This window comes from Lathyrus oleraceus, chromosome 3 (genome assembly GCF_024323335.1).
Source record: "Lathyrus oleraceus cultivar Zhongwan6 chromosome 3, CAAS_Psat_ZW6_1.0, whole genome shotgun sequence".
NCBI classification, from domain to species: domain Eukaryota; kingdom Viridiplantae; phylum Streptophyta; class Magnoliopsida; order Fabales; family Fabaceae; genus Lathyrus; species Lathyrus oleraceus.
In genome coordinates, this window is record NC_066581.1 from 234828017 (window position 1) to 234852255 (window position 24239).

The following is a 24239-nucleotide window of genomic DNA, read 5'->3' on the forward strand; positions in this document are numbered from 1 at the left end:
CGGTTTATTCCAACACAGTAACACTAATATACAAGCGTCAATTGAATTGATTTGACCTATAAGAGGCACTAATTAGATTGACTTGACCTATAGGAGACACCAATTCAATTAATTTATCATCTAATTTATCAAATACATACGCCGATCCAATTGACTCGTCCTATTCGATGTATTTTTTTAATTTTAAGTATAATATTTTCAATATTAATTAAAAAACACAATGAAGAATTTTGTTGAAAAAATATGATTATTTAAAAAAAAGTTCACATTAAAAAGTGAAAAGAATTATTTATTTTTTAATATTTTTCAAAAGGAATATTAGTTAATGTAAAACATTTTTTTTAATTAGGGAATTGGAATATGTTAGATTTTTTATTAAAAAAAGAATATTACAAAAAAAATAAAAATTCTACACCCCACTTTGAGGAAAAAAATACAGGTTGGAAAGCTCCTCTCTCAGATACGGTGACGGAGGCCGTGCACTGCCGTGGTTCTCCTTCTCCTCTCCCTTCATTCACCTCGTAAGTTTTTCGATCTATAAATTATCCCACAAAAGTAATTATTTTCTCATCTGTATTCGGAATTTGGATATTGAGCTTAGGATAATCCAATACCCAAACGAATTTCATTGCTTTTGTTTTAAGAAGTATCTGTTTATTTGTTTATTCACTGATTAACTATATTGCATTCTGAAAAGGAGACGGTGTTTGTAGCCTATGCAACTCTCTAGTAGGGATCAATAGAATTTAGATATGTTAGTGTTTCATTAATTGATAATAATTTAACCTTTAATTGTGGAGTTTTTTTTTTTTGTGATGATTTGTTGCGTGTATTTGGAGTGAGGTTGAAGGAGGTTGTTTGTGGCATCTTACTTGCAATTGTTAACATTACTGTTAGATGTTTTGTTGAACACTTGATAGTTGATTTTATATGTACCATTAAAATATCTACTCCAAAGAGTGTTTCACCATTCAACACCGTTATTAGAGCCGAGTTTGGTGTTAAGAGTCTCACATCAGACGATATATGACCTGATCATATGTTTATAAGTGATAGTGATTCTCACCTTACAAGTCGGTTTTATAAGGTTGGGTTAGACCCAACCACACATTTTTTTAAGATAGTATCAGGGTCTCGTTCAAGATTTGACGGGTTATCTGCTGTCAGGTTGTCGCTATTGGGCCACCTACCATCTATGTCTACGCTCCAGATGTCAAATCCTGGACGTGAGAGAGTGTGTTAAGAGTTTCTCATCAGACAATATATGGTCTGATCATATGTTTATAAGTGAGGGCAATTCTCATATTACAAGTCGATTTTGTAAAGTTGAGTTAGACCCAACCACACATTTTAAGAACAATCTTAGATAAAAATTGAAAAGATCATGGGATTTTGATGGATTAGGGATTGTGGATGTTATTTTGATGATTTGACTATGTGAATGTGATTTACCTTTTTGAATGATCAAGTAAGACTTTTGGTAACAGACATGAATGGTTACGATAAAAGGACATCTGGTGAGATTTTTCCTATGCAATATTACTCAAGTATTAGTTAATTTGTACCAAAAACAACTTTGGTTGTTGAGTTCTTCAGTTTGGTACAAAATGAAACAAACAAGTACTTCACTTCCTTCTAATCTTGTGGTTTCTTTGAAAAAGTATGATTATTTGGTATGTTATGGTGTTTTGTTGAAACCCTGCTCATAATAAAAATTATATTTATATATTATGATTTAAATTAGTTGCCTTTTTTTTTTTTTATATTACTAGCAAAATTTATTTTCCTCATGATTGATTTTCTTGATTTTAATGCAATTTTGTTCCAAGCTACGGATCAAATCCCTTATTTAACAGATGTCATTTATGTGAATATAGGAAATCTCCCAGATATATAAACTTGTCAAAAAGCAGTATGAGCAACGACATTTTTGACGGACAGATATTAGCTGAGAAGTTGTCGAAACTCAACAACTCACAACAAAGCATTGAATGTATCCTGCACTAATGCTTCTTTTTAAGTTGTTTATGTTTTCAATTGACAATTATCTCGACAACAGTACCAGTAGACCATTAAAACTTTCTATAGCACAATTAATTCATTATTCAATTGCAGCAACACTTTTTGTACCAAGTTTTTAGAAGATCTTACAGGTTGTATCTCTGCCCTTCCTTCATATTCACTATGGTGGGATAGAAATATAGTTTTAGCTACTGTTTATTTCTCTAGGCTCTTGCTCTCGCTCAGCATACGGCTGTGTTTACTTCCTCACTATTTTAGTTGGTTGATTTGTCACCCCAGCCATAGTCTTCACAATTCTTATCCAATAACATTTTAATTTGGGTTTTTTAGAAGTTTTTATAACGAGTACAAATCAGAAGGACGATGAATGTCATAAAACAATGAAAACAATACTTAGAGTTTGAATTGAGCCTAATTCAACATGACAAAACCGGCTCTTAAGACGAGGACTGTCACTCTTTATAAACTCTAGTTAGACATTTAAAGCCAAAGATGTCACTCTTTATAAACTCTAGTTAGACCTTTTCTTTAATTTATGTAGGATTTGTTTTTTCCAATACACCCCCTCACACAATGCAATATTGGGGGTTGGTGCGTGACCCAAATTGATAGACTCTAATACCATATTAATTTTTTTATATATTGGGTCTACCTCATTCTTACAAAACCGACTTGTAAGGTGAGAACTGCTCTCACTTATAAACTCATACTGAGGCCTTATCTCATGAGAGCCCTCTTAATACTCCCTCACGCTTAGGACTGCACATCTGGAGTGTAATCCGAATGACCTTATAGCAGAAACCTGGTAGAGGTGACTCAATGGATCTTGATAAGCTTTTATACCATCTTAGAATTCGGATTGAGCCTAACTCAACCCTACACAACCGACTTTTAAGGTGAAAGGTATCTCTTTTTATAAACTCTAGTCCGACATTATCTTTAATTAATGCGGGACCGCGGGACTTGGTTTTTCCAATAACAACAAATTAGAGGAAACAAACAAAAGATCATTTGTCAAAGGCAGTATTTTGTATCATAATCACCTGGTTGTCGTTTTGGTTGTTATGTTGGCAAATGAAAGTAATATTTTGCTTGATTTTCTGCTGGGTTGATAGTTTTTAAGGCGTAATACTGTTCTACATATTGATTTGATTTCTACTTTTGAAGAATATGTAATACATTCACCTGGTTAATTGTGGTTGTTATTTCATCTACCTTTCCTCACATTGTTCCCCGTCACTAGTTTTGGTTATGTAATAATGAATTGGATTATTGCAATATGTATTTCTTAAGCATTCATTCAGCATTGTCCCGTTGGTGCATTCCTCACCAGACGAGAGCAAAGGATATAGTTGAAATATGGGATAAATGGTTCAATGCATCCCAGAAAGAGCAGCGTGTCTCTTTTTTGAACTTGGCTAACGACATCCTGCAAAATAGTAGGCGGAAAGGTATTGAGTTTGTCAATGAGTTTTGGAAAGTTCTTCCAGCAGCTCTCAGGTGTGTATATGAAAGTGGTGATGTACATGGAAGGAAAGCAGTGAACAGACTTGTAAGTCTTATGTTTACTTGTTATAAGTTCTGTGAATCAAGTTGAATGCAACTATTGTCGTCAATGTCTTCATACTATGCTTATATATTGCAATGCTTTAGCATTATGAGTGCCCGACATGGGTGATATCTCTGTTTCCTCTGTTTCTGTTTTGGACATTTATCCCTTTTACTAGAATAGTTCACAAAAGACAGCACATATGCCAGAGAAAAATGATGCATTAAAGAAACCACTTTTGCATCGGGGCTCATTTAGTGGGATAAGGCTCGACTGGTTTGTAGAAAATCTTTTTTTATCAGCCACAATCATATGTAACCATTGTTTGTGCCTTTTGAGTATTTTTATCTTATGACATTAGTCTTGTTAATTTTTTTTAACCCGACCTTTTTCTTTCCTTCTGGGTGGAATATTTTTGGGGTTGGGGTGTTGGATTGGATTGGTGATGGTGTCTTCTGATTTGTCCAGATTGACGTATGGGAGGAGAGAAAGGTTTTTGGGTCGCGAAGTCAGGGTCTTAAAGATGAACTGATGAGTAAGAATCCCCTTCCATGCCCTGTAAGCAATGGAAAAGGTTCAGATTCTATCAAGATAATGAAGAGGGATGCCCACTCAGTGAGAATAGTAAGCAAGTTGCAGCGCAGCATTATCTGATGTTGGTCTGTTGCGTTGTTGTTTTGATATGTCTGATTTTGAGGTGTCTCCTTTCTTGGTCATCTTCATTGCAGAAATTGGCTGTTGGGTGTTTGCCAGAAAAAATACTAACCGCATTTCACTCTGTTCTTGATGAACATCTTAATGAGGAAGCTGCCTTGAATAAGTGTAATGCTGGTGTACACGACATGGTTAAACTCTTGGATGATGTTGAAAATACACTGGCTCAAGGTAAGAGGATTTCCTAAAAGACTTCATCTATTCTTCGTGCTACTTGACATATGCAAATATTTTGTTTTGATTATGGAAATTGATTAATTGCTTAGCATCGATTATATGATGACAAATATTTTTTAGGTTTAACTTATACAAGGCTTTTAGTAGATTTTTTTAGTTACAGGAATTGGTGGGATGGTCATCATAACTGTAACACTAACTTTGAAATATAAAAAATATTAGTCAGCAAATTATGAGAAAGGTATTCCTTGGGATTATTGATTCTCGTGAAAGGAATATACCTATGTTTTGCTTTTGTTCTCATGATTACTGGTGGGTATCTTACTGTTGTAAATATGTAACTGCCACTAATTTTGCTTTGCACATATTTCATTTGCATATGTAATTTTTTAGGCAAATTTTATTCCAATTTTACCTAATTTTGTGTTATTAGGTTTAGCCTATATAATTTAATTAGTGCTTGTACTTTTCAATTTAATCACCAATGTTCAGTTTTTCTCTAATTTTCCACATGGTATCTCAAATCCCGTTCTGGGGGCTCTACTTCTGCCTCAAAAAACCTAGCCTCCTTCATTTCTGCCATCTTAGGCAGCCTTCATTGCCACCACCTGGTCATTGTGCATGTAACTAGTTCTGTTTGCATTTATCTGGGAACCACCACCATCTTCTGTGCCACACCTGGTCATTGTTTGGTGCATTTTCCCAGCTAAACCACCACCAGTTGGAGTGGTGGAGTGTCTTCTGCTGATCATGCTAGACACAACTGTTAAGAAATGTGGTCGGATCTAACTCTACCCTACAAAACCGTCTTGTAGGGTGAAGATTACCCCCACTTATAATGACATGTTCAAGCCATATGTTGTCCGATGTGGTACTCTTAACACACCCCTTCACGCCCAGGAATAGACAATTGGAGCGTGGAAATAAATGGTGGGTGACCCAAAAGCAGAAACCTGATAGCGGATGGTCCACCGGATCTTAAACGGGGCTTTTGATACCATGTTAAAAAATGTGGTTGGGCCTAACTCTATCCTACAAAACCGGCATTGTAGGGTGAGGATTGCCCCCACTTATAAGGACATGTTCAAGCCATATATTATTCGATGTAGGACTCTTGACAAAAAACATGGTCCTATCAGATCTTTCAGTCACCCATTCTCCATTCTCAATGCCGTTTGGACAAAATTATTCTTTCTAGGCATGTCTGATATATCAACTAACTTGAAGCAGTCGTGAGCTGAACACCAAAGAGAAGCTAAAAGTTAACATTCCTCCACAAATTTAGGGACAATAGACACCTTTTGATACAAGTTTTCTATTCCTAAAGGTGCACCAAATAACTGCTTAAATTACTCAGAAAATATAGTCAACTTGGTTCTTTCCCCGTCATTTTCCATATTTTGCATCTCACTAGCCTGGCAGATATTAAAGCTCAGCTATCTACAACCTGCATAAATCAGTTTTGCTATGCCTTTCAGATGTGCTAACATTTAAAGCTGCATGGTTGTAGGCCCAAAGTAACATGCACAGCTAAAATGAACTATCAAGATTCATGAGTCAAGACTTGTTAACTGGTGCTGGACTATGTGGATAAATCATTATCATGGGCTGCATAACATCTGTCTGGGATGAGATACCTTTTTATCCTTCCATGTACGCTGTCTTCGTTTTATACACCCCCGAACTTTGGGAGTTGTGGTCTGTCCAACTTTTGACAAGGATGGACAACTCTTTTGTGCCAAACTGTGTGATGTAGAAGCATGAGCCACATATAGGCTGGGTGTAAAATATAGAATTCCCATTTAAAGTAGTCTACCTGATAGTGTGGGTTTTTGGGGCATTGGTCAATGAAGTAAAACTGTTATTCTCTTGAGGAATTGACGGTGGGAAGCAATGAATTATGATTATGGGGTTGCTTCTGGGTGTGTTGTCAATGTCGTTATTCCCAATCAAAAACTACTTGCATTTCCTTTACTTTTAGGGCATTTGGAGACATGCCCGGACAATTCCACTTGCTAACTCCTCTATTTCAAGAAAGGCTGCATAACTTTTATCTATTTCTATTGCCAGGGTGAAGTAATTGATGAATAATTTTAGGTTACATTTATTGTTACTGACATTGGTTGGATTGACATCAGGGAGCCAGCCAGGATCCACTTTGGCGAATGAATTACGAGAGCGGGAAAAGGAGCTTAAGCAATATATGGAGCAACTCGAAAATGCAGAGGCTGCTAGAGATTCTTTGCTTTCTCAGCTTAAAGATGCACTGCATGAACAAGTACAGGCGTTTCTACCAAGATACTTGTTAAAAATATGAAATTAGTAACTGCTTACTAATAAATAACTTTTCAGGAGTCAAAGCAAGAGCTTGTTCGTGCTCAGTTGCTAGTAAGTGAAATCTTTGTCTCTCTCATCTCTTCTCTCTCTCCATTGATGTAAGGCTGTTGCTTTTTCCTAACTATAATGTATTTAAGGTTTTCTTGCCTCTTACTATCGTAGGAGTATCCTTACGAAATGCCATCTTGATTGGCCAGTACAGTGCATGTTTTTTTCCCTTCCAATTATCTCGCTTTTCTTCCAAAAACTTTGCTCACAAAGCCACAAAAGAGTGAAGCAATTATTTCCCCCAAGTAAAAGTCATTTTTTATTTAATTATCAACTTAGTCGGCATGAAAAACACGATATGATCAAGAATACAATTATTAAAGAGATAATTTGGGTAGCTCCCTCCTATCCTAGAAAGTATGGTAAAATCTCATCTTAGGTGGTTTCACGGTTACTAAAATTGTGAGTTAAGTCATACAATTCCACGGGTTTAGGTATTAATTTCGAGTTGATTTGATTGAAAACCCGAGTTTCAGTAAACTCAAAAATGAAGCCAAGTTTACTTGGCCAGACTCGTAGTGAACTCGGTAAAGTCGCAAGAAATTTTTAAGTGTGTTTTAATATTTTTTCATATTAGTTTTTTTCTCATTTAGTTCTTTTTCTTTTATGAAACCGACATCTAATTTCTCTTTTATAAAGTGATGGTCTATAAATGACTTATTTTCAGAGTATATAATTTCAGTGGGAGTTCAGTCCTTACTTTGATTTCTTCAAAAACTTTGTGGGTCCACAATCCTTCACAAATACTTTGAGCTATAGCTCTAAATTCAGCCTCTGCACTACTTGCTATCATTTCTTGTTTCTTGCTTCTTCATATGATTATCTCAAACATAGGTACAATATCCAGAGGTAGATCTTTGATCTGTTACTGGTTCTGCCTAATCAGCATCCGTGAACATAGACATTCTTTTCCAGATTAGTTTAAGGTATTTAGTAACAACCTCGAGATATTCCTCAAAATGAGAATACATAAATTGATTTACCGTACTAACTGGGAAGGCAATATCCGACAAATAAATTAGTTTACCAACCAATGTTTGATACTTTCCGGTGTCTATAGAAATCTCCCTTTTTTCCCAAAGTTTTGCATTAGGTTCCATGGGAGTATCTGCTAGTCTACAACCACTCATTCCAATTTCATTCAAGAGATCTAGAATATATTTTTGTTGGGAAACAATGATTTTCTTCTTTGATCAGGCAACCTCCATACCAAGAAAGTATCTCAAGAATCCTAAGTCCTTGATTTCAAAGTTGACATCCAGTTTCTCTTTTACTCTAGCCATCTCATCTATGTCATCTCCGGTAAGAACAATATCATCAACATAGGTTATTATTGGGAGAACTTTGTGAGCAATGTGCGATCAACTTGGCCTTGAACCGCCTTTTTTTTCATGGACTGGGTGAACTTTTCAAACCAAGCTCTAGGGGACTACTTTAGCTCATACAACTACTTCTCTAGTTTGCATACATTAAATCCAAAATTATTTTCAAAACCAGGAGGTATATCCATATATACTTCATCCAGGTCGCCATTGAGAAATGCATTTTTACCCTCCAACTAATTCAGAGGTTAGTCTAAGTTGGCAGCAAAGAGATAAAAGAATTCTTACTGTGTTCAACTTTGCATTAGGAGTAAATGTCTTCGAGTAATCTATACCATATGTTTGAGTGAACCTTTAGTGACCAACCGGATTTTATATCTTTTAATTGACCCCTCTGAATTGTATTTCACGATAAACAATCATTTGCATCCCATAGTCTTCTTACCATCTGTTAGTGTCATAATAGTCCAAGTCTTGTTTTTTTCAGGTGCTCTCTTCTCCGCAAGTACAACTTCCCTCCATTTCAGAACTTTTAGAGCATTCCGTATACTTTTTGAATACAAGAACTTCTCCGGTTTGCATACATTAAATCCAAAATTCTTTTCAAAATTAGGAGGTATATCCATATATACTTCATCTAGGTCGCCATTGAGAAACACATTTTTAACGTCCAACTGAAGCAAAGGTTAGTCTAAGTTGGCAGCAAAAGATAAGATAATTCTTATAGTGATTAACTTTGCAACAGGAGCAAATGTCTCAGAGTAATCTATACCATATGTTTGAGTGAAACCTTTTAGCAACCAATCAGATTTTATATCTTTTAATTGACCCATATGAATTGTATTTCACGATAAAAAACCATTTGCTTCCCACAATCTTCTTACCATCTGTTATGTCATAATTGTCCAAGTCTTGTTCTTTTCAAGTTCTCTCTTCTCGTCAAGTACAACTTTCCTCCATTTCAGAACTTTTAGAGCATTCTGTATACTTTTTGAAATTTCAACAATAGACAATTGTTTGATAAAAGTAGAGAATGATGAAAACAACTTTGAGTAAGAAATAAAATTGGACAGGGATGCTTATTGCAAGACCTAACAAATTTTCTAATAGCTATTGTTCGTTAATATCAGGATATATGATACGACTATCAGACACTAAAATAGATTTACCTTTCTTTTTCTTAGGAGACCGATCATTCTCCGATTTAGATTCATTGTAGTGTTGGGATGTAGACTCATCACTTTCCTTTTGATTTTTTCTCACAAAGACCTTTCCTTTCCAAATATTATTTTTCATTTGAATCTATTTTCTTCAAGTGTTTCATCATCATGAGAAAATATAGATTCATATTCACCAAGTTCCACACTCATAGTAGTAGTAGGAGTAGGTTCAGTAGGTGAATCATGACCATTTGTTGTTGGTGCTGAAGTGCAAGTCTGATAATTTTGTGATATTGTCAAAGATGAATTAAAAAAACTTATATTAGTTTGAAACGAATGTTACAAACATTTTTGTTACATCCTTAGTTACCAACATTCTCTTCTTCTTTGGATCAAAATGTTTATATCCTTTCTGTGTTGAAGAATATCCATCAAAAACACATTTTATAACACTGCTTCAAATTTTCCAATATTTGTGTGTTCAAATTTTCCAATATTTGTGTTCATGATCAAAAGACGTGCATCCAAGTTTTTTTAAAGGAAACATACTTTGAAAATATTAATCAGAGTTTAAAGATTAAAGACCTTAGAATATTGGTAAGTATTATAGTCAATCGTTGTAGTATAGTGATAAGTATTTCCACTAGTTATGGAAAACCCTAACTAGGACTCTGGATACCATATTAGAGAATAGGAAATACTGTTATATTTTAATCTTCCGCAATAGCTGGTATAAATAGGGATATTACAACTTCATATAGAAAAGGAATATTCTAGGGAATATTTTATGAGAATATAATTATAATAAAAAATAAATATAGAAAATAAATAAATAGAAAAAATACGGTTACTCCAACATAGTATTTCTCTTGAGCTAACTTACTGACATCAAACTACAAGAAAAATTTGGAACATGAAGGACATCTGTAAGGGTTAGACTTGAAGACATCACAATCGAGCCTTTACCTACAATGGTTGAAAAAGAGTTATCTGCATCTTTTATCTTATTATTACCTGCACAGGGACTTTATGAAAAAAATATAGATTCACCAATCATATGATCAGTAGGACTTGAATATATTATTCAGGTATGATTAAGGCTGACACTAAAAAAATATACCTTTTTGAGCTATAGAGCACGGAGGAGTTGACTCGAGAAGTTTTACAGTTTATCTATTTGTTTCGTAGTGGATGGTTGCCTATTTGTTCCGAAGTGAGTAGTTGAGTTGAGGATGACTCCTACTCTCATTAGCACTTTTCTTCTTCCAGTTAGTAGATTTGCCATTGAGCTTTCAACAAGTTTCACGAGTATGCCATGCGTGCTTGTAGTGATCACACCATGGTTTGTCTGACTTCCTACCTTCACTAAAGTTTTTAGCGACCATAGCAGAGCTTTCATGTTCAGTACTCTGAGGCATCTTTCTAATCATAACACCATGTTGTGCCTCCTCCTTCCTTATTTTAGAAAAAAGTTTTCCAAAGGGTTGGCAATTATGTCTTTCCTAAAATTTTGCCTCTAACTTCATCAAGATCTTTATTTAATCCAACCAGAATTATGAAGATACAATCATTTTCTTGTCTCTTGAATAACAAGACACTTCTGCACATTTCCAGTTGTCATCATAACAACGATCTAATTCTTGCCACAGGATTAACATTTCATTGTAAGAAGTTACATCCCTATCGCTTTGCTTAGCATGCCATAACTTTGACTTCATATCGAAAATTTGCAAGGAATTGGGAATATCAGAGTATTTTTCCTTGATAGAGCTTCCAACATTGCCTTTGTAGACGGTGAAAACATATAGGCCTTGCCCATTCCGGTTTCCATAGCGCCTACTCTTAGAGTTGATAGAATCATAGCGCCTAAGGTTAAATCATTGGAACCACGATAATTCGAAAAACAATATTTGAAAGTATGAATTGGAGTTTGAAAATTTAGAACTTTGGATGACATTCTGTTTATTAAATATGAAGTAGTTAAGATTGCATCACCCCACAAATAATTGGGTATTTTGTTTGTGAAAAAGTAAAACTCAAGCTAATTCCAAAAAATGTCTATTTTTTCTTTGTCACTCCATTTTGTCGGGGGAGTAATAAGGCATGAACTTTGATGTACAATTCTGTTTTGACGGAAAAAGTCACTCAAATTAGTGTTAAAATATTATTTGTTATTATCGCTTCTAAAAACTTGAATGGTAGTGTCAAAATTGATTTTGCACCATTTTGAAAAAAATCATTTACAGCATGACAAACACCTGACTTCCCCGTTAACAAGTATACCTAACATACTTTTGAGTGATTATTTATAAATGTGACAAACCATTTTTTGAGTGAGAGTGTACTCATATGGTTAAGACCTCAAACATCACTGTGATTAACATACAAGTTTTGTTGGTTTATAAGGTTGTATTGGAAAATGAGCGACCGTGTTATGCAAATTCACATGCTTCACCTTTAACATAACATTGTCATCATCATCCAAAACAAAGAAACTTAACATGAGAACTTATTTGTTGAGTAAGTAGTTATAATTCAGAACCCATATCAAATTAGTAGAGTTCTTCATTCTCCTAAGCATTACCAATTATCTGCCTCAAATTCAAATCCTGAAAAACACAATAAGTACAGAAGAAATTAGTTTGAAATTTTTTTCTTAGACTAATTTACTGACAAACATTAGACTAAAAAGTTAATTTTGGAACATGGAGAACATCTTTAAGAGTTAGACTTTGAGACAACACAATTGAATCTTTACTTGCAATGGTTAATAAAAAGCCATTTATGACTTTTAATTTATAATTACCTTAACATAGTGAATGCGGATCTCAATTAAAATATACAGCAGAAAACAATTTTTTTCTTTAAGTCGATCCTTACGAATGAACATGATATGTGATGGAATGATTGCCTATTGTGGCAATTAACCGTTGATGCAGAATCCAGAGAACAATCAAGGGCGGTGAACGAACAACAACACCTCTACTTAATGCACACGAACATAGTGTTTTCAATCTCATTGCTAGCTGTTCTGAATGAATACTTTGAGAGAGAGAGACAGAGAGAGAAAATACAGCTAGGGTTTCACAACTTAAACTCCACCAAGTGTAAATACTTCAGCACAAGAGTTCTATTTATAGAATCACTTATGTGGGCTGCAATAAACCTACTTAAGTGTACCGTACTTTACAATGTACTGTATTTCACTTCAGCGCACCGTACTTTCTGGTGTTGCATAATTCATTTAAGTACACCGTACCTTACGGTGTACCTCATTTCTCTAGTTAACGCTAGTACTTCACAAGACTGCACAGTTGAATAAGTTTCACTTATTCATTTTATTTCTCATCAATTTGTCCTTATGTGTATGACCTTGTAGGTTCTCGTGATGTTGACAATTATACCAAGTTACACATTTAATATAATAAACAGTGAGCATTATCTAACGACACATCACTATTACCCAAGTAACGAAAATATCATGTGATCTGATGAAACCTTTCCATGATAATGTTTGTGTACAATTATCCTTTTTCCCTCATGAACACAAGACATAAACCGTGTCATTCTTGTCCAGTTCAATATTGAATCCTTAGGGTTGCGTTTGATTTCCTAAAAAACGAAGGACTGGACATAACAACTTTTTTGTACTCTGTTTGGTACAGAAACTTATCACGGGACAGGACAAAATATATAACAAGGGACAAGACAAAAACATGAATTCTTGTCTCTCACTAATCCATGAGACAACTTTTTGTCTCAAACACATTATCAAAAAAATATCAAAATACAAATTTTGATTTCTCTCTATTTAATATTTGAGTTATAAAGATAATATTAATATTTTATTTATTAATAAAGAATATTATAATAAAATTATATTAGTTGTTGTTGTTTTGTCCGATGCATAGACATACATATCAAATAAAGTAGAGTAAAATTTTTTCTCTACATCATTTTTCTTCTCCTTCTCATTATTTAATATTTTGATTCATGAATATCAATATTTTATATATTAATAAAAATATTATAATAAAAAATATATTATTTGGTGCATAGATATATCAAATAAAATAGACAAAAAGTTGTCTAGTGCATCGACCATCAAACATAGTAAGTTGTCTTGTACTGTCTAGTATTGTTATGTCCAATACTTATTTTGCAAATCAAACGCACCTTTAGACATTTATGTTGTTATGCAGGATAGACAAATTCCATCTAGGTCACTCATGTTTCACAACATGATTTGTGGAAGATCAATCAACCATCTTCTAGTCATTCTGTTATGGACCACATTTAAATGACAATTAAGTATTCGACTCCGCATCTAGGATCCATAGTGGTGTAGGTCGAAGGCTAGTATACACCATTATCACCTTGAGAATAACATATGACACTTGCATAATATTCTATGTAGTATTCTCATGGTGAGAATTCGATATAAATATTACTCCTAATACGTATACCTAAGTGAACACTTGATAATTCTTTATCCATGATCCTTGAGATGTGATAATCAGACTATCCACATAATAGTTTCAATGTTTAATGTTATCTCACTTCATAATAAAGCTTGATTGCAGATACTTTAAGAATAATGTTCTTATGTTTAATGGGGTCTCATGATTAAGTTACACTTAATGCTTCATCAAACAGACTAGCCATTCTAGGAGTTTAACTAGTTTGAAAAAATAAACATAATAAAAGAATATCTTATTATAATTAATAGATAAATTCAATACAAGAATCAAGTACTAATGAAATTATTGATCTTTAGGGCCTACACCAACACACATGGGTTATAAGAAGAGAATAAAGTAGATTCACTTGTCATGTGTTAGTTGTACTTATCTATTATCCAAGTGTGGTTCAAAGTGACACTAAGAAAGATACCTTTTTGTGCTCTATAGCAAGTAGGAGTTGATGACTCGAGGAGCTTGACCAGCTTGTCAATCTGTTTCGAAATGATTGAAAGTTGAGTTGAGGATGACTCCTGTCCTTCATTAGAATTACTAGCTTGAAGCGTGTATTAATAACAATAGCAATTATTAGTGTTGGAACTAATAGTAATCATTAGTATGGGAAGTTGTAGCAATCTAGTTAGTCTTGCATCTAGGAATGTATAAATGACGGACCAACCGAGTACAAATTACTCAAACGTTTCACAAATACCTTAATACTTTATCAAAGTCTCTTAATATGGTATTAGAGCTAATTCATTTTTCTTTTAAGGGTTTCTATCTTTGGTCTAGTAGAACCTTTGAATCTTCCTTAGTCTGTAAAATATAATATCCAAATAACACTTCTTCACTCCAAAAGTCTTGTTACCTTCATTTTCTTGTCTTCATCTTTAGTTGTTGCTTACTGGTCTACTCAGGTTTTTAAAGAAAATGCATTGTCCTCAATGCACATATTGCAAGAGAATGAGTCACACTCAAAAGACATGCTACTCTCTTCATGGTTTTCCAAAATAAAATCATCTCATAGATCGACTGACATTGGTGTTATGTTTCTGCGACCTATAACAATCAAAAACTTTGAATAATTGAGTCTGTCATCACATTGCTGATAATCAGTTAGACATCTTCTAATGACAGATTATAAGCAGTTAGGAGAAGTTATTATGTCAGTTATATTATTTAGGAATAAATAGGAAAAGAATAGGAGAAACTAGGGATGGATAGTTATTGAGTGGTTTTGGGTGGGAGAGACCAAACTCTCAAATTCTGGGAGGGAGAGACCAAGACTCTCGAATTTTTTGGATAAGAATTGCTTTATATCTAATCTATCATTGTCTTTCTAAACTTTCTTTGATGTACTAGCATGTTAATTCTATATTAATAATATAAACGGTTGTTCTAGACAAATTCTACAAAGGATTGTTCTATATTTCTATTTTCTTTTCTTTAATTCATTCACCATAGATACTAGTTTCTATCATAATCATTCCTTATTCTCTTCCGTATCCTCTTTCAAAGGAATCAATCATGTTTCTGTCATTCCTTCTATAATTTTAAAATTTGTTTTGCATATTTGATTGTCCTTTTAATTGATCTCCCTTAGCCAACTTACTCGGTCTCTCAACTGCTCAGTAACCTTTGACGGTGATTTGTTTATTATACAAGACCATGATACAGGTTAGATGATTGGTGTAGGATATGAATCACATGGTCTTTATTTCCTCCAGTTAGTTCCTTCTGCAAGTTGTACTATGATTGAGTCTCCAAACCTTCTTTATGAACGATTGGGTCATCCAAGTTTGTCAAAATTAAAACAAATGGTTCTGAATCTTGCAAAAATTTCATCATTAAATTATGAGTCGTGTCAACTAGGCAAACATGTCCGCACTTCCTTTACAACAAAGTTGAGAGCTGAGTATATTCTCCCTTTTTGTCATCCATTCAGATATATGGGGGCCAATCACTTGTCTTCTAATGGCTTCCGATATTTTATTATTTCTTTTGATGAATTCTTCCGATGCACTTGGGTTTTTTAATGAAAGAACGATATAGACTTTGTCCATTCTCACCACTTTTGTCAATGAGATTAAAACTCAATTCGGTATGAAAATCAAAATTCTTAGAAGTGATAGCACAAGAATATTTTTCTTCTAGGCTTTCTTCTTTTTTGTCATCACATGGCATTCTCCATCGTTCCAGTTCTCATACCCTTCAACATAATGAAATAGCTAAAAGAATGAATAGGCATCTTGTTGAATCTGCTCTGACCTTGTTACTTAATGTATGTACTTGTCTGATATTGGGGTGATGCAATTTTGACATGTTTTTTTTTATTAATCGAATGCCTTCTTCCTCTCTTGATCATTAAATATTACATTCTATTTTATTTTCTAAAGAACCATTGTTTTATATTGCTTCTTGGGTATTTGGATGCACCTGTTTAGCTCATGGTTTGTCTCCAGGTCTTGATAAACTTTCTGCTCGAGCCATAAAATGTGTTTTTTTCTAGGGTACTCTTGGTTACAAAAAGGTTACAAATGTTACTCCCTTGTGCAGAATCGTTACTACTTTTCTGCAGATGTAACGTTCTTCGAAGAAAACTTTTACTTCTCACCCTCCATAGTTGAGTCTCATACTACTAAAAAAGTTTATTTCCGATTCCTTATCTTGGTCTATCGCCTTCCTCTCTCCCAGAATCAGTTTTGACTACAAATGTTCCTGACAATCTTCTTCTTGAGCAATCACAAAGATCACCCATCATATACCAACATTATAGGCATCCCTAAAAATGTTTTTAGAGACAATTGATCTTCTAGGATGACGACAAGCCATGATTGATGAAATGCAAGTTTTAGAGCATAATGGTATTTAGAAATTAACTTCTCTCCTTTAGGGAAGAAACCTACCGGATGTCAATCAGTATATGCTATTAAAGTTGGGGCCATTGGACATATTGATCTTTTAGGATGACGACAAGCCATGATTGATGAAATGCAAGTTTTAGAGCATAATGGTATTTAGAAATTAACTTCTCTCCTTTAGGGAAGAAACCTACTGGATGTCAATCAGTATATGCTATTAAAGTTGGTGCCATTGGACATATTGATCGTCTCAAAACCCGACTTGTAGCAAAAGGATATTCCCAAGTTTATGGACTTGATTATGGAGATACTTTCTCTCCTGTGACCACAAAAACTTCTGTTCTATTATTTACTACACTACAACAATATATCTCATATCGGCCTATTATACATTTTTTGAGTCTTTTCCATATTTTGAGTCCAACCATGTGACTCTGAAATCCCTTTAGAAAATTACTCCTACACCTCTTCTAGAAGTTATTAATATCATGTCTACCATTGTTCATTATGAGTCTAGAGAGTCTGACCCACTGGATACTCCTACGGTTGACCCCCCACTTAACGACCACTACAAACATGTCAACGTCGTCACCCAACATCTGTTGTACCTACCCCTAAGGCCATTGCAGACTCTTCTCCAATGATGTCTCCATCATCGAATCAAATCTTGCAACCTGAGTCCGATCTTCCGATTGCCATTCGAAAATGTACAAGTCAAACACGAAATCCCTCTCTACATTATATTGATTTATGTTATCATCGTCTTTCCCCTTTGCATTATACTTGCTTGTTTTCTTTGTCTTCTGTTTCTATTTCTAAAACTTCAGGTGAAATATTATCTCATCCTGAGTGGAGGCAAGCAATGATTGACGAGATGTGTGCTCTCCAAAGCAGTGGTACCTTGGAACTAGTTCCTCTACCCCCATTAAGTCTTTGGTAGGTTGTCGCTGAAGGATAGTCCAAATGGTAAGATTGATCGATTTAAAACTTGCTTGCTACCTAAAGGATACACTCAGATATTTTGGTTCGATTTTAGTGATACTTTCTCGTCTGTAGCCAAGATGTCATCAGTTAGATTTGTTTTCGCCATTGCCGCCATTTGATACTGACCTTTTCATCAACTTGACATAAAAAAATACATTTTTACATGGTGGTCTTGAAGAGGAAGTATATATAGAGCAACCACCCGAGTTTGTTGTCCGGGGGAGTTATCCACTATGGTTTGTCAGCTACACATGTTCCTTTATGGTCTTAAGAAATCTCCGGGAGATTGGTTTGAGAGATTCAACACTGTAGTATAATAGTTTGGTATAGCTCGTAGTGAAGTTGACGGTTCTATTTTTTATCATCGCTCAACTTAATGATGCATTTATCTTATTTTGTACGTAGATTATATTGTCATAACTGGTACTAATAAGCAAAGAATGTTGAGTTAAAACATCTTTAAAATCAATTTCAGATAAAAGACTTTGGTAAACTCCACTATTTTTTTTGGGTATTGAGGTAGCCAATTTTAAATATGGTTTGATAATTTTTCAATGAAAATGTGCTATTACTATTTTAGAAGAAACAAGTTTATTGAATACTAAACTAACTGGTACTCTATGGGTCCAAGTGTCAAACTCCTACTCAATCAGGGGGAGCCCCTGTCTGACTCAGGTAAGTATAGGATATTGGTTGTAAAGTTGAATTATTTCAAAGTAACTTGTCCTAACATTTAGCCAATTCTTAAATTCTCCTTGCCAATAACACATGGACGTTGTTATCCGGATTCTGAGATAACATTAAAGGTGCTTCAGGAAAAATAGTCTCATGTATAAAGATATAGGACATATACTCTGATAGTCAAAACTTTGATATTCTGATATTGATTGGGCAGACTCACCCATTGATAAACGATCCACTTTGGGTATTGTGTACTTATTGGAGGAAACTTGATATCATGGAAAAGTAATAAATAAAATGTAGTTGCAAGATAAGCGCCGATGCAGAATATAGGGCCATGACACTAATAACATGTGAGCTCATTTGATTGAAGTAGTTGCCCAAGGAATTTCATATTCAAGAAGTATCATCAATGACACTTATTTGTGATAATCAAACTGCATTGTATATTGCCTTGAATCCAATTTTCATGAGAGGACCAAACATATTGAGATAGACTGTCATTTTGTCAGAGAGATATCGAATTAGACAACGTTGCCACAAACATTGTCAATTCTAATGATCAATTCACAAACGTACTTACAAAGACCCTACAATGTCCTAAAACTAATTATATATGTGGTAAGTTTGGTGCATTTAACTTATATGCTCCGGTTTGAGGGGGAATGTTGATATTTATATATATTAAAAATAGAATATTCCATACCATATTTTGTAAATATACCATAGTATATTCTTTATGCAATTAATACGGTGAATTGTGTAAATTCCTATATAATAGAATTTCGTAGTGCTATTCAATAACACGGTTTTACTTGAATGTCTCTCTTTCTCTCGTATTTCAGTGATTAGTTTTGAATGTTTATGAGTACACTCATTTGCACAAATCAATTTGAAGTATATTGAAAAAGAAATTTCCGTGAGATAGTAATAGTTATAAGAAGTTATACATAAAATTTAGGTATAATTAGTCAAAAAATCCTTTAACTTAATTTAATGTTTCACTTTATTTCCTTATCTAATAAACTTTGCATATTAGTCCCCTTAAAAACTATTATGTCAGTCTAATTTGTCATTTCCATTAAATTTTATAGAAAAACGTTAACTTCTACATATGTGGCATGACAACAAGACAATTATTAAAAATCTGAGTCAGCATATGTATTATAAAAGTAGGGTTTCTACTTCTCTCGTTTCTAATTCCTGGGTTCATTATCTTCTTCAAAATCATCATCTTTAAAATTCATCTTCCTTCTTTTGCTGCGTTTTCTAGGGTTTGTTCATCATCTTCTTTAACATTCATCTTCTTCGATTCTTCTCTCCAGTGACAGAATTTAAGTAGTGCTTCAACGTCAAACAACCAAAATTTTGAGACAGTTGAGACGAATTATAGATCGAACCTTCCCAAAACTTTCGTTGTTTGACATTGAAACATTTCTTGAATTCTTTGGCATTGGAGTGAAGAACTAAAGAAGATGAATGTTGAAGAAGATGATGAACAAATCCTATAAAACACAACAAAAGAAGGAAGATGAATTTTGAAGAAGATAATGAATGCAGGAATATGCTGATTTTTAACAATTGTTATGCCACGTCTGCAAAAGTTAACTGTTTTTCACGATTTTAACGGAAATGACCAATTAAACTAACAAAACAATTTTCAAAGGACTAACATGTAACGTTTTTTAAATAAGGAATTAAAGTGAAACATTAAATTAAATTAAGAGACTAAAACATACATCAAGCTTATTTAAATAGAATAATATTTATAAAATAGTATTTTTAGAATAATAAATAGACTACACCAAAATCATATTTCATCTTTGGGTTTAGCTCACCCGTCTATTAGTCGGATCCTTTAGATTTAGAATAACGTATTTAATTAGATTAATACTTTAACATAATTGAAAATTTTGAAATATATCATATGCTATTGTTCTACATATTTTAATATGAAAAAAATAGACATTTAAAAGAAAGTATAAACATTGCAGATTTGAGATGAAAAAAAAAACTAATAATTTTAGAGTTAAGATTCGAGGGAAAATTAAGGAGTTTTAATACATAAAGGAATTTTTTTAAATGATAATTGAGTTTTGAAATTTTAGAAAGTTTTAAATATAACTGTTAAGAAATGTGTGATTGGGCCTAACTCAACCCTAAAAAATCGGTTGGTAGAGTGAGGACTACCCCCACTTATAAACACATGTTCATGTCATATATTATCCGATATGAGACTCTTAACACACCCCCTCACGCCCAGGATTGAACATTTGGAGCGTGGAAATAAATGGTGGGTGACCCGATAGCGGAAATCATAGTAGATGGTCCACCGGATCTTAAACGAGGCTCTGATACCATGTTAAAAAATGTGTGATTGGGCCTAACTCAACCCTACAAAACCAGTTGGTAGAGTGAGGACTACCCCCACTTATAAACACATGTTCATGTCATATATTATCCGATATGAGACTCTTATGTTGAATTAGGAGACTAAGAGACATTTGAATAAACCGTATGTTTTGAAAAGCATTACAGAGACTTTATTATATATAGAGAGATTATAACTAATTACATGATATAGTCAATGTGGGACTATTCGATATACAAATATTCTTAATATTATATTTACAAATATCAACACTCCCCCTCAAGCTTGAGCATATAAGTCAAATGCACCAAGCTTGTTACATATATAATTAGTTCTAGGGGTTCGCAAAGATTTTGTAAACACGTCTGTCAATTGATCATTAGAGTTGACAAAGTTTGTGACAATGTCACCTGATTCGATTTTCTCTCTGACAAAGTGACAGTCTATCTCAATATGTTTGGTCCTCACATGGATGTTGTTATCCGGATTCTGAGATACATCAAACGTGCTCCAGAAAAAGGTCTAGTGTATGAAAATAAAGGACATACTCAGATAGTTGGATACTCCGATGCTGATTGGGCAGGGTCACCCATTGATAGACGATCCATCTCTGGGTATTGTGTACTTGTTGGAGGTAACGAAGGCTTAGATCATAAGGAGGGTATGTGATAGTAACTTAGTAAAAGATGTCCTTATTCTTAACAGTGATGAGAGTTGATAGATATGAAGATAGGGGAACTGCCCATATTCTTCATATTTCGAGGGCTTAATGTATGGAATTTTACATCGGTATCAATCAGGGACAGCAGTATATGCAATATGTGCGTGTGTGTGTGGGTTTGATGTTTTTATTTTTGACAAGGATTTGATATATATTCATGCTCTCAAATATGATATTTGTTTGTGTTATAAATTTATAAAGATGAGTATTGTCTTCACTATTTAAAATTCTTATATAAATTGATGGTATTATTATTGTGAAGGTTGTACGAGGCCAGATTGAGAAAACAACTGGTATCAGGAAGTGGCTTAACCAAACAACAGAGGCTACACATCCATCAGTTCAACTAAACAGCACCACTTCTGAACCTACTTTTGCACAACCTTCCATGTCATTTTCTCCTTTCCAAACTCCTGAAGAAGATAACAAGAAGGCGGCAGCAGCTGTTGCTGCTAAGCTTGCCGCCTCTTCATCATCTGCTCAGATGCTTGCATCTGTTCTTTCTTCTCTGGTGGCTGAAGAAGCGGCCTCCGTTAATGGTAGTTTCAATTCCAAGGGATTTACATCAGGATTACCTATGTTCAACCCAGAGAAAAGACCCAAAATTGAAAAATTACCGCCGGTTTCTGATGTTAATATTTCTGATATGGCGAGCTCTTCCTTTTTCACCAATTTGCAACAGCCATTGTCAACAAATCCGCAGCATCCACCGTCAGCCAACATGCAAACCATGTCTCAAGCCAATCAATTACATACTGCATTTGTTTCAGCACCGCTTCCCCCTCAGTATGTCCAACCAACTAGTTTCATGGATGGAGGAATTCCTTACGGATACATGTCAAATAATCTACCACCTCCACCTCCACCTCCTTTTCCTCCACATGCTGCATCAGGGTTATCAATGCCCAGCACTCAACCAGTACAGCAGTCATCGCCAGGAGGATTTTACAGGCCACACGGCATTGGATTTTATGGGCAAACCCACCCGTCAACCCCACCACCAGTTCATAGGCATTGATTGAGCTTTGTTCAAAGACAATCAGCCAACATTGCGGCAAAATCTTCGTAGGTTGCTCTTCTGAGAAGTTGCTGTAGGCTGAGGATTTTCCTTGAGGCTGTATAATGATGTAAATTATTAGATATATATAAATCTGGTCAGAGCTCTTCTGTATCCTTAAACACCCATTCCTTTTTTTTGTGCTTACTACCTAATTTTAATGAAGCATCACAACGTCCCTGTTATGATGCATATGAATTCTTGTTTCCGTGAAGCTGCCTATGGGGAAAACCATAAGCAGCTGATGATATTTACCTCTAGATGACACCATGCTCATAGGAAGTTGATGTTATTCACCTCTAGATGACACCATGCTCATAGTATGCTTTTCTTTCTACAGTCCTGAGGTTGGCTGTAAATGTAGAGTAGTACTAGTATCTATTGACAGATGAATATATGATGTTGGTATTTTAGTTTCCTGCTAGTGTCTGTATGGCGGATTTCAAGAGTCTTTATTCGAGCAAAGGTTTCGGATGAAAAACGCCTTACTTCCTAGACAATACATTTATTTATCTGCTCTTTTGAACTTCTGTTGATGTTTTGTACCATGAACATGTCCATAATACTTGATTAAACTGTCTTTTGGGATATTCAAGCCTGTTGGATGGTGCTGAAGTGATTGTTTATTTGAACATACTTTTATGATTGGACTAAACTTATGCAAGTCTTGTAAAATAATGTTTATAACTAGCATATGACCTGTGTTTTGTACAAGTTTTATTCATTGACAATTTGAATATGATATTTTTAATATGAGGAGAATAACTGAGATGACAAAAAAGATAAACTTGTCAGTAATAATCACTCTTAGAAATTTTGATAAAAAATATGAATGATTTATTATTTGATTTTAAAGTAGTATTTTTAATGTTAAACTGCGACTATTTGATTTTGTTTAACTTTATATTCAGTAAATGCTATGTTCAAATTTATCATTTGTTGGATCTATTGAGCATTTCTTTAAAGAACCATTTTTATAGATATAATATTTTAACTCTTATTGGGAATTATGTAATAGAAGTAGAATTTATGAAGTTAATAATGATTGTGTAACTTAAGAGAAAATTTGAATAAATATTGATTATATTTTTAATAACCAGTACATATTTGTTTTTATAATTTTACAAGAAATTAAAATTATGCTATTAAATTATATATTTGATGATTATAGATTTTATTTTAAAATAGAATATACAAGATGTGTCTAGTTAAGCTTTGTAAAATATTAGATGATAGGGCGCGGGTTTTGACTCGGTAACATCCACTTGTTCATATTTAAAATGGTGAATTTAGTCACTAGATTAATTGGAATAATCCAATTGGACATCGACTTGTTGTTGATATCAGTCATCCAAACACGTTGGAGGGTCTGAAATTTATTGTTGCATGCCGAACTGTGGTTTCACACGATCACTTTGGTGCATCTCCATAGTAGTGAACTTGATGATTTGTGTTTTTAATGTTCAAATTGCATCATCATCATGGTTAACCTGATGGTCAAGACCCAAATACGACATCCAAATAAATTGTATACGAAAAATACATGATTAGTGTAATGTGGTAATTTTTAAAAATCAAATTTAGAGTTGTTTAGTTGTAATACATCGTATGGTTCAAGGTGGTCTAAAGATTGTGATAGACTACTATAGCGTGTTTGAGACACCTATTGTAGTTCATCCCCAGATTGACCACCTAAAACGAAAAGATTGAAAATAGATTAGTTACAATTGGTTGTAGTATAAAGCCTAACAAATTCGAAGATTTAAGATAAACTT

General features: G+C 34.1%; 1 protein-coding gene across 1 annotated transcript; it reads left to right on the forward strand.

Moving 5' to 3' along the window:
* The first annotated feature begins 376 nt into the window (after positions 1-376).
* LOC127126550 (UPF0400 protein C337.03) lies at positions 377-23054 on the forward strand. The gene is made up of 8 exons (XM_051055496.1): positions 377-521; positions 1878-1993; positions 3327-3574; positions 4040-4195; positions 4300-4456; positions 6601-6740; positions 6815-6850; positions 21670-23054. Exons 2-8 carry the CDS (start codon positions 1915-1917, stop codon positions 22423-22425), a joined length of 1572 nt encoding a protein of 523 aa, XP_050911453.1. The 5' UTR covers positions 377-521; positions 1878-1914; the 3' UTR covers positions 22426-23054.
* Positions 23055-24239: the final 1185 nt, after the last annotated feature.